Source organism: Olea europaea, chromosome 6, assembly GCF_002742605.1.
Source record: "Olea europaea var. sylvestris chromosome 6, O_europaea_v1, whole genome shotgun sequence".
Lineage (NCBI taxonomy): Eukaryota > Viridiplantae > Streptophyta > Magnoliopsida > Lamiales > Oleaceae > Olea > Olea europaea.
In genome coordinates, this window is record NC_036242.1 from 21931658 (window position 1) to 21944228 (window position 12571).

Genomic DNA, 12571 nt, shown 5'->3' on the forward strand with positions numbered 1-12571 from the left:
ACAGTAGGTAGTGGGGCCCACAATTAAAGCCCACAATTAAAACAAACGTAGATCCCACCTCATATGAGAAGGTTATCAAAATTGATGTACAAAAGTGTTGTACACAACAAACTCGGATCAAAAATACCCAACATCATCATTAGTCCTAAATCATGAATTACGGTAATTCAGGATCCATAAATATTCATTATCACATTGAGCTTTTCACTTCATGTGATCAAATGGGTGTATCATTTTTCATATAAAAACTTTTTAGGACTTTTTCTATTTATAAGTTGCATGATAAACAAGAATATAATTGGATACACAAGTGATCGTGGAAGCAAAATTTTATTTTTCCAAGATCTTTTTTTCTGATATTAATATTTTCTTTACATATTCAAGTAACCAATTGCCTTTAAAAACTTTTCACGATTTTGACTAAGATTTTAATTATACATTTTATGAGACACACAACTTTTTAACAATAAATTTCATCAATTCTTATTGAAATCTACTAAACATCTCATTTTTATCTAAACCAAAAAGGTGGCTTAGTCAAGGACAACGACTGCAGATATGAGATGAAACTTACCCAAAATTCTGTCCATTCGTCTAAAACAATAAATCACCATCTGACTTAGGGCATTACTTGAATGCTACCGTGGGTACATGCGAAGAAATGTTCAAAAGAACTATATTCGCTAGAGAATTGGGAGTTCCTATCATGCCATTTAAGTACTTTAGACCCCCCCAATATGTAATACAAAAATTCAAATATGCTGCATTTTCCTTGAAAGGATCAAACTGTGTAAACGTATATATAAGGCTTACCACTTTATTTGACCAGATCATCCTATATTTTCACGAGTACAGTTATCTGGGCCCATTACTAGAAAGTAAAGGCTTTTCTACAGAAATAGCACATCCAACATGGCCTCCTGTCCTCTCATTCAAGCTTTGAACATCTTATCCTTTTGGTTTCTACGCCATTCATCTCTTCACTCGATTTTCTTTGTTGAAAATAGCAGAATGAGAAAACCTTTATTTTCTATTCATCTCGTAGTCACCTTAGCATGACTTCCATCACCATGTTTTTCATTCCTGACAGATGAAGATTCAAGCAACTGGGCATTTAACACATCTTGCAAGTACAACAATCCATGATCTAAATCAGGCAGCATTACACCAAATGCATATTCTATCTAAATTGTTTACAGATGTACATCCTTTAGACATTACAAGGAAAAATTGGTGGAGTTACTGCTATGGTGTTGTATATGTACGTAAACACAACTAGCCAAATACGAGATAATTCTAGAACTCGGTGCTATAAATTACTCGAGGGGATCAACTAATTGACATATACAGGGAGAATCCTTACATCCCCTAGTTGAGTCTGCATTACTTTTCAAGCCTCCTGATCAGAGCCATCAACATCAGAGGATGAAGCAGAAAATGAGGGAAGCCAAAGCTCGACTCGGGTCCCACCTGCTCCGAGGGCAGCATCTGTGTTTCTTGGAGACATAACACGGATAACGCATCCATAATTTTCGAGAATCTCTCGAGCAACAGTCAGTCCGGCAATGAAGTTCCACGTCATGTTGTCTTCAATCATATCTTTACTGAATAGATCCGTCCCAAATGGTGCAAGGGAATGCAGCTGTGTCTGCAAGCAAAACAAGGAAAGTTTCACATGAAACAAACTGCATAGGCCAAGAAATGCAATGCAGGAGGCAAAAAAAATATTGTTCTCATAGAGAAAATTCAGTACCAAATTGTTCCCCAATCTTTCATTTTAGTCATAGAATCAGCTCCAATTGAGGGGAAAAATCTAAGGGCCTATATGGCATGACTTTTGCCTTTTGTAGAAAAGCTTTTGGAAGAAACTACTTTAATTTTTGTTTCAAAACAAACNCTAAGGGCCTATATGGCATGACTTTTGCCTTTTGTAGAAAAGCTTTTGGAAGAAACTACTTTAATTTTTGTTTCAAAACAAACTTTTAAAAGAATTTCGAAAGTACTTTTAGAAGAAGCTACATTTGACCAACGCCTTCTAAAAACTCTTCTAACTAGTAGACGTACTTTCATAAAATTTGCGAAACGGGTCTAGGAGCAACCTTTGGATCTTAAAAACTTCTTTTGGCTTTTCAAAAGCCATGCCAAACGGGTTCTAAATCTATCATCACGTGAAACCCCCATATCCAGCTTTCTAATATTTTGTTTCTCAAATTGGACTCATGCTGAAACATTTTAAGTGAGACGTGTTTTCATGAGGGCCACATGACAATTTAACGAAGATGTGCAGTTTCCATTATTAGAGACGATTCTGCAACTATAATAAGGTTTTAGACCAATTTCCTGGATTATTGTGCAAGGCCCCACTGTATTATCCTCCATAGGGCAAGAGAAATGAAGTCAGAAAGCAAGGTCAACAGAGCCACAAAAGGTGCACTTCAACTCATGCAGAAAATCTACAATAGAATCTGTACGGAGCAGTTGTAAATAATATATTTAGCAGCATCAAAGTTAAAGACAATGACACACGAACGAATGTCTTCACATTTGGTATGAATTGTAGATAGCACAAAATTCACGTCAATAAATTCGGCTATGAAGCAAAAATTTACCATATAGTGCATGTCAGGCCCATCATCATCGATGATGATTAGAGCACCACCCGCCGGTGCTCCAGTGGACACTATTTCAACTTTTCCACCAACTTCTGTACGCAACAATGCACCCTCAATCAAATTGCTCAAAGCTTGCCGCAAAGCAGGTTCCTCAACTGCAGCCTCCAAAGATCTTGAAAGTTCACATAGTTTCACAGCTCGTTGCTGGTTATGAGCAAGTGGCTCTATGGCCCGAACCAAATCCTCCAGTACTTCAGTAACACTGCAGGGTCTTCTGATGCAAATGGTATAAAATCAGAAATAAGTATTTGAATTATCTTAAAACTCTGAAATGCTATCACACAAACAGGGAAAGTAAGTATTGACAGAAAGTTTTCTTTCGTCCAGCTCAAGTAGGTACACTAAATAACGAAAGGATTTCTCTTTTCCAAATTCTAGGGGAAAAAAATAAGGGACCAGGCAAATCCTATACTAACTCCCATTCAAGATTTCTCTTTCCATGTTTATAAAGAAATATTTTTTATTTTCAGAGAAAATGATGTATGGCTTATAAGCCTCTGTTTGGCCTCCTTTTTGCAAATTTTAAACCCTATTTGTTCCCCATTTTGGGAGAAAAATGTATTATGGAATAGTGATTTTTTTGAGAATGTATAGTTAAAAAGTGTGAAAAGGTTTTTGAAATACATGTATTATTATTTTATGGAAGAATGTGTGGTTGAAAATGAGAATTGAAAAAATGGGGCTCAAACATGACCTTAATGTTTGGATTAGTGTAATTTTTTTTATTTTTTTTTTTACGTGTAACATTATTTTATGAGAGATTTTTTGGTTGAAAATGAGAGAAAAAAAAATTAAAAGAGAAAGGGGGCCAAACAGGAGTTAAATCTATTGGTTATCCCAGCTAGCCCTCATAAAATATTCAACATCATCAATTTACAGTAAACATATAACTTCAAGTTTATTAAATAAGCATAATCAAGTACAAATACATTACTTACCTGAAAAACTAATCATTACTACTATTTAAATTTAAAAAGCACTCGCTGAGGCATGATATTTTTGTACATAATGGTACCTGATTCCCTGTTGACATGAAGGTGACAGAGCAAGAGGCGGCATGGGAAATTCCAAATCCCTCGACGGTGAACTAATAGAAAAATGCCGCCCAGATTCTTGCATTGCATGGATTGAAATTTCTGCTGACGAGTTATTAGATAATTGTGAATTCATCGAATCTTGTAGTGGACCAGTTGACTGGTGCATTTTCTTTAATTTTTCACTGTTATAGCGCATTATATTAGCCTAAAATGAAAAAGCAAGCTAGTCAGAAGAACTGGTAGCCGATGGTCAATCTCTAGAAAACTGAAAGGCATTAGCAAAATTAAATAAAATGGGAATCACCTAAAGAAATAACTTAAACGTAAGGCCAGAGGAACTCCTGGAATTTGTTTACCTCTCATTGAACCATTCAAATTTAAAAATGATCACAATAATGTCAAGTGATAGGAATTAATTAAGAAATTAATAATTAAAGATTTAAGCCGGGACAATCCGGAAAAATTTAAGTTTAATCAGGAGCAACTACATGTAGCCTCTCTTAACCTCTTAAACTTTCAAATAAAGCGACTCTTTGGTATTAGAACACGCAAAGGTCCTGAATTCAAGTCTTACCACCACTAATTTAATGAAATTGTGCACATGTCACTTTGATGGGAAAACATGAATACAGCATACGTGTGGAGGGACATGTTCAAGACAAAAATTTAAATAATATACATTTGATTCTCTCTAACATCTTGAGCTTTTACATCAAATGGTTTAAAATGCACGTGCCAGGCTCTAATAGTAAAAAATGAATCATGCCTACGATTAACATAACAGGTTGAAGACAATTTAAATGATATACATGTAGCCCTCTTTAACATTTTAAGCTTTTAGAACACCCAATTCAGCACAAGTAAATTCACTTGTTGCTAACATCCATAAAATTCATTAAAACATATGGTCAGTATTTCATATCCATGTGTAGCACATAATAACACAGAATCTAAGATATATCAGAAGCAACGTGGCGAGTCAAACAGAATATAAGTTATACAATATATCTTCTTGGTAAAAACAATACCTTTGTCAAGTGCACAGCATCTTGTAATTGTCGAAGAGTATCTCTCATGTGATCGCCTTGCACTAAAATGTCTTCGACTATATCATATGAAATCTGCAAATCTCAAATTCATGTTTTGATCAGGAAAGAAAAAAATAAATTTCAGAAGTATCAAAAGGAAGGTCAGCAAGAATGTTCCAAGTTGTGGAGGCACAAACCTCGCTTCTACTAGTGTGAACACGTAGCATTTTACTCAAAGTTTGAATGCTTAAAAGAGAACCTCGTATCTGCAAATTCAAAGATAGAGAGTAATCAATAAATTTCCAAATCATATGACACCAAAATCCAACAGCAGCCCATCATCTTACTTGCTCAACCAAATTATTCATCCTGACATTATTTTGCCACGAAGATTGCTGAAGTAGCAATGCTTTCTGTAGAGAAATACAATGCAGTTAATACTTACATAGAAAGCTGCCACACTCACAGTATATATATATGAAAAATTCAGACAAGGCCTGTAGAGAAATGACTTCTTTCTGCAACAAAAAGATAAGATATTTGTGCTATTATAAAGTGAGACAATTACTGAGAATTATAATTACAGCAAAATCTGAGCAAGACTCTATGGATGCATATTTTTATATATAATCTACCTGATCCATGACATATGCCATAGCAAGCGAACTAGTGATATTAATGGCATTTAGTTGTTGATCTCTCGTAAACTTCGATATCTCAGAAGAGTGATCCCCAAAATTTTGGATGTCCAATGACTGTGAACCCACACTGTGAGGCAATGCAAAAGATTGCCCTGGGACTGAGCTTTCTTTCACAGGAAACAATTCTCTTTTTTGAGCCATCTCTGGCCGCTCAGCAACTAAGAAACCCACGACAAATGGATGTTTGACCATAGGGAAAACTACAGCACCAAGCTCAGGGAAAAGTTCTGCCTAGAAATGAAAGTGTCGTCTATTAGAAATTCAGTAACAGGAAAGTGAAGTCCAAAGAAACGGCTAAGAAACAAGTCAAAAAACTAGGCACCGTGCCTGTTTACTTGAAATTGCAGCTTCTGCAACTCTTAACCCAGCTGGAATACTAAAGTTACCAATCAGAACCACGATATCATCCACATTAACGTCAGGATAGAAAGTAATGCGACGCAACTCCAACCTGTCCATCACATAGCTGCCAGCTGGTCTGACATAAATCTGTGGATTACATAATTAGTACTGATAAAAATTTTGAATACACCAGAGAAAATCCATAAGCAGTTAATCAGGCAAAGCCACCTACAAACTTCATTACAGGGTTTACATGACACAAACAGAAAACCTAGTCCCTACACAACAGTGGATGTATATAATTACTAAACCACTCACACGTATGCAAGAATTCATTGTTTAAAATTTAAATAGAGCCAGAGAAGTACCGAATTAACTTTCAGAAACAAAATTCTATAAAAACTCAACCATGTGTATTAGGCTAAGAGGACTGAGAATAGGGTGTTCAACAAAACTAAAATTCAATGTCATGAATCAAACTAGGGTAATACAATTATACAATGGTATTCATATTCACTCAAGTTGAATCATGTATGTAGACATCAAGTATGTCTATCTTAACCTACTCAAACAGAAAATAAATTAAAAACCGATCCATTATCCAAAATTTTCTACTCTTCTCATTTCGCAAATAGAATGAAAATCAAGCTATCAAGCACTTGACTAATCTCTAAAGTCACTTGGGTAAAAACACTCATTATGCTGAAACTGCACAAAATGGTCACTCAACCATCATAATGTCATCATTTCCATCACAAAAATTAGCATAAATAACTACAGAAATGTTATACTCATATTATGTAAGATTTAAGGATAAAACTCCACAAGAAGCTCGAGCTAGATCATATAAGATGGAACTCCGACACTTAAAATTGTATCAGACTGAAAGAAGCTTATTTGAACAATTTGATCCCACTAAAGCCATACTAACAATCAAATTCCAATATTAATGTTCCCAAATGAGAATCGCTGAAATATAAAGCCAATAAGGTGGCGATTTGATCCAACTAAAGCTTACATAAGCAGTAAGATTCGAAAATTAATACTCTGAACCTAGCATCACTTAAATATAAAAATATTAAAACTTGTGCTACACCTATTAAAATGTCACTAAGATTAACCAAGACTAACAGAATAATAAGGCATGAGCTAGTCCTCTTATAAAAATAATATACCGATAGAAGAGCTTCGGAATCCACGATGCGGCGAAATAGGTCGAGCTGCTCCAAACAAATCCGCTGAAAATCAGAACTCGGCAATATCAAAGCTTTATTCTTGGCACCGTCTTTCTCTATTCTCTGCACGAACTCTACTGGAGAAGTCGATGCCTTCCGTATCGCAGCTGCCACCGCCGCAGCCGATGACACCAACGCGTGCTCCGGCTCCGCCTCCCCGCTATCTCCAGCCTCATTGCCCGTGCTGTTGACGTGATGAAGTAAAGTGGAAGAGTTCGAATTGGAGGAATTGGCGACGGAGAGTTGAGAAGTTTTTGCAGTGGCTGTACAGAAAGTGGATGGACGGGGCCTATTGTAAATAAGGGAGAATATAGGGGCAAAAGTGGAATTATCGGATAGTGGAGTTTGTGGAGGAAACGTAGAGAGCAGCATTTGATCTTCTACAACAGTTGAAAAAATGATCGGAATAAATGAAGAAATGGGAACAAAGTCGCATTTGAACTCCGAATTTGTAGACGCGTGTGTTAATGTTATAAATCGTGCATTTTGAGATGGTCAAAGCTTGAAGCAGCAATTTGTATAAATTGTGATAGTTGAAAAGATACAAAGCAACAGAATAATGGTAACCCTATATATATATATACACACACACACACACACACACACACACACACACACACACACACACACACACACACAGAGACACACATTGTAGACCTAATATCAATAGATAATTACTCTCAACTGAAATTATCTTTGTTGACTATGTGATGTCAAATGATAAAATTATAGATCCACAAACAAAATGGTTAAATAGAGAGTTGATTGGAAAGTCATCGAAAGAAATGAAATATAAACCATTTAACGAATGAGTTAATAATATGAAAAGACAATCTAGTTGATTGAAGATCTCAAAATTGAAGTTCAAATGGATAACCAAATTTTAAAAACTTAATCAAATTACTGTGCGAAATGTTATTTCCTTTCCATTCCTATAATATAACAGTAAAGCCCATGAGGATAAGTAATGTTCTTTTAATTATTCTTAGGTGTAGGAAATCGGGCGGAGTAAAGCACATTACGTGTAATTAAGAAATTACCAATGTGAAAAAGAAGTAGATCGCTTCTAATGGAATTGTGTGAAATCAATTCTTAGAAATATAGAACCAAATGCATGTTCATGGTCACTAACAAACATAACAAAGAGAACTGAATTGTGTTGAGAAGAATACTATGTTGAATATGTTTTCATTTACACAAAAAAAAAAAAAAAGTTGAAAGTAAAGTAAATGTACTTTCACATGTAAATACATATTCTATGCAAGTTTCAATCATTGAACTTTATCACTCAAACTTTTTGTTTTACCTTTTTTCTCTCTCTATTTTATTTATGTGGGATATTATTGAAAAAAATGGCTATATATGACTATTTTGACATAATTTCAAGAGGGATCCATTTCTTCATTTTGGAATATCAACGAAGGTTTGTATTCTTTTCCACGAGAACATCGAAATCATACATTTATTTGTCAAAATTGATGCTTGGGTGAATGAGAAATTGGATATCAAAGTGTATCATTTGGAATATGAATTTTGTTTGAGGGAAAAAATTGAGGTTTTGTCCCCATAGGTAAATGGACAAGGCAATGACTAATTTATATATGACCACATTTTTCAAAGATGTAATAATGTGTAGTATAGATGTTCTCTCTACGTACAAGCACAGGACGAAAGCAGATTATGAATTGAATTAGCACTTCGGATCATTGAACTTGTGTACGAGCGTGATCTATGTACACGAAAATCGAACCGAAATGGGCTGGGTCCAAGTTTTGCCTTTCTTTCTTATATTTTTCTTTTAGTATTTTCTCCAATTGACTTTCCATCTTCTGAAACTCTTGAAACTCTGGTGGTTATGCCTATTTTAATAGGATGTTTATTGCTCGTTAATGGATGAATTTAACTCAACATTCAAGGGGCTAAGCCTATAAGAAAGTTCATTTTTCCTGTATTTCACACAAATTTCTCCATCTTCCTACATATACATTCTCTAATTTTCTATTTGTAAGTATTTTTTGTTTTCTATTTAAAATCTCAGTGATCGTGTTCAGATATGATTTTAATTCATGGAAGAAAAGACTGAATTGCTGAGATTCTACTGATTTCTATTGGGCTTGTGATCCAAATTCTTTTTTTTTTTTATGGAAAAAAATTTGTTTCCTTTATTCCACGTGTTTTTGTTGAAAAAAATATTATTTTCTTTATTCCATGTAATTTTATTGAAAAAAAGTATTATTTCTTTTATTTCAAGCGAGTTTTTATTTTGTTTGTGATATTTTTAGGGTTTAGCATGTATCCCCATAAATATTAGACTCTTTTTATAAGTTTTGTATTGTTAAAATATAGAATAATTGTGTAGGCATAGTTATTGTATTTGTTATCTTCATATTAGTCAATTAAATAAAATACTCTGTTCTTTTTTCAATTAATTCTTTTGCCTTTTATATTGTTGTTTGTTTACGATCATATACTTCATATCATGTCATATATATTACCTCGATCCATTTTATTTCCAAGAAGTGGTATCAGAGTTAGTGGTTGTGATTTGTTCGAGGTTTTTATTATTGATGGTAGCCATGAATTATGAAATTTTATCTCTTGGATCGCATTAAAAGATTCTCGTTGTGACAAGTGAAGATGTGAGCTATACTCTTGCAGATGGATTTGGATGGTGCATTATTGGGATTTGATAAAATGTCCACAACTTGGATGATAGAGGAGAAACAATAGAAGAATTGGAAGGCACTTTTATAGATTTATCTTCATCTCTCTATTAATATTCTTTAGAACGTTTTGAAGGAGAAAATGACAGCTTCGTTGTTGTTGAAATTGGAACAATTGTACATGACCAAAAGTCTAATAAGAAAATTGCATCAAAGCAGAGATTGTATTCTCATCCCATGGCAGAAGGTGGATCTTTGGAAGATCATTTGGCTATGTTCAAGGAGATCTTGTTGATTTGAAGAATTTAAAGATAATTTATGATGAAAAGGATTTTACCTTAATCCTTTTGTTCACTGCCCACTTCGTTTACCTTGTTTAGAAATACGATCTTGTATAGTCGTGATACTCTCACGATTAAAGATACGTATGATGCCTTGTTTTCAATAGAGGAGATGAAGCATCTTGTGGATCTGAGACCAGAGATTGAGAAGGCCTTGCTATTCGTGGTGATCTAAAAGGAATAAGTCAAGATTAAATTTCAGTAATCATGTTTGTTATCATTGCAATAAGAAATGACCGATTAAGAGGAATTGCGTCAAATTGCAAAACAAAGGTAATTTGACTGCAAATCATGGGAAGCAATCAAATACTTTGATGAGACCAACAAAGCTTAAAACTATTTGAATGATGAACATATTTTGACGATTTCGAATATGGAAACTAAACCTGACAATGAGTAAATTTTGGATACAACTTATGCAGTCCATACGTGTTCCAAATATGATTTGTTTAAAACATATGAAATGGTGACACAAAGTGTTGTTGTGATTGGTAACGACAAACCTTGTTGGCTAGCTGGTTTTAGTAGACTCAAATTGAAACTGGTGGATGGAACATGTAAAACACTTGATCATGTTATACATATTTCAGGCTTGAAGAAAAATCTCATTTCGTTAAGTACTCTTGATTCAAAAGGACACACATACTCTAAAGGGGATGGAGTCTTGAGGATTTAAAAGGGTGTTTGTATTGTATTAGAGGGACAAAAAAGGTCCTGGTTATACATCTTGCATGGTCGGACATAATTTGTGAACAAAAGTCAGTATAGATTTAATATTGTGGTGAAAGTTCAATTTGGTACTGTATCTTTAAAAATTGGTTCTTAGTTTATATTGATGAAAACTACTCAATTGAGTTTGGAGGATATGGGTAATTTCGCTGTGTCACAATTACCTCCAGTTCCATCGTATACCATAGTTAAGGATAGGAATATTGGAGATAGGTACGTGAATACTGATTCGGTTACACATGCTTTTAACGTTTTTTAAAGGTGTTGAGACTAGATAGGATCTTTCTATGAAAATATTGAGAATTGATTTTGTTACAGGGTGTGCTTCGATATTATTTCATAATTTCTAAATCTGTATGAATTTTAGGAACCCGGTGTTTAGTTTCATATATCTGTGTCGGATATCATAGAAGATGATGAGTATTTTTGTATTGGAGAAAGTTTGTTCTTGTTGAAGAGTTCGAATTTTTTATTGCAATTGGATTTATTTTTTTTAGATGGAAAAATTTTGGAATTTTGTTCATTGCATCGGAATTTATGTCATTGTGAAGATTATTGGGTTTTTTTTTTTTTTTGCCCAAATATGATTTTTTTTTTTGGAAAAATATTGTTTCCTTTATTCAACGCTATTTTATTAAAAAAAAATTTATTTCCTTTATTCCACATGTTTTTATTAGAAAAATATTTTTTTCCTTTATTCCACATGATATTTTTATCTTGTTTCCATCTTTACGGTATTTCTAGGATTTGACATACACCCCGATAAATACTAGACTTTTTTTACAAGTTTTATATTATTGAAATATTGAATAATTGTGTGGACACCATTATTATATTTGTTTTCTCCATATTAGTCAATTGAATAAAATACTTCGTTCATCTATCATTTAATTCTTTGTTTTTATCTTGTTGTTTGTTTCCTGCAATCATATACTTCAAATTGTGCCATATATATTACTTCGATCCGTTTTATTTTCAACAATTTCTCTATTATATCCTGGGAAATAAACGGTCAAACGAAACCTTAAACACTTATTGTGAGGAGCGAATCTATATTAAGGATATCGTGTAATAAATATGCCTCAATTTGCAAATATGTTCTTTTTTAGTGATTAATATATTTCTAATATTCTTTATATTCTGTTTTGTTTTTTATTAATCAATAAATATAGTATTATATTACGTGACTGCTATAACAAATTTTTCTTGAATTTGTGAAGGGCTAGACTTTAAAAAAATGGATAATGCTACTAGTACAAAGTAGGTTGACAAAGGAGGCTTGCAAAGTGACGTGTACGGCTCATATCAGAAGGCATTGGACGGCTGAGATGTTGGCAGAAATCTTTACCCATTTACTGACCCATTCAGAAATTCAAACGCCATTTACTACCCATTTAGAAATTGAAACCAGAATAGAAGAGAGACGAAAATTCTCAAATTAGGGCGGCAAAAGCGAAGCGGGATTCCAATTGATTTTCACGTTATTTGTTTCATCGAAGAATCCGGCATTGAACGTGATTGCTCGTCCCGTCCATCTTCTCCATCTGTGAAATCGGGTATGGTATGAATTTTTTGTTGGAATTTTGTTGTTTAATTTGAGCTGAAATTTTAGTCACCAGTTATATGTATAGAATGTTAAACATTGCTGGGCATGGAAATTTCAGAATTTTGGTTGGAATTTTGTTGAAAGTTTAAGCAGAAATTTTAATCACCAATCAACAGTACCTATATCTTTCATGTCTCGATCTCTCTTACAAAATATTCCAAAATTTATTTCCTGTAATGCATGATTGTTCTCTGTCATTACCCATTTGTGCATTACC

At 33.9% G+C, this 12571-nt stretch overlaps 1 protein-coding gene and 1 long non-coding RNA gene across 3 annotated transcripts in view; one reads left to right on the forward strand and one right to left on the reverse strand.

The window, feature by feature from the left end:
* Positions 1-1012: 1012 nt before the first annotated feature.
* Positions 1013-7415, reverse strand: LOC111396164 (chloroplast sensor kinase, chloroplastic). 2 transcript variants are annotated; one of them, XM_023022499.1, is made up of 9 exons: positions 6956-7415; positions 5766-5927; positions 5373-5669; positions 5085-5150; positions 4935-5003; positions 4738-4830; positions 3688-3914; positions 2610-2883; positions 1013-1648 (listed from the first exon to the last, which is right to left on the reverse strand). In XM_023022499.1, the coding sequence occupies exons 1-9, from the start codon at positions 7385-7387 to the stop codon at positions 1391-1393; spliced, it is 1878 nt and encodes a 625-aa protein (XP_022878267.1). In that variant the 5' UTR covers positions 7388-7415; the 3' UTR covers positions 1013-1390. The 2 variants fall into 2 exon arrangements, with proteins under 2 accessions (XP_022878267.1, XP_022878266.1); XM_023022498.1 differs by having other exon boundaries at positions 2610-2886.
* A 4587-nt stretch (positions 7416-12002) lies between these two features.
* LOC111396165 overlaps positions 12003-12571 on the forward strand; it is a 4109-nt gene continuing 3540 nt past the window's right edge. The window contains exon 1 of the long non-coding RNA XR_002702953.1: positions 12003-12304. This is a non-coding gene — a long non-coding RNA (uncharacterized LOC111396165). The remainder of the gene's footprint in view (positions 12305-12571) is intronic.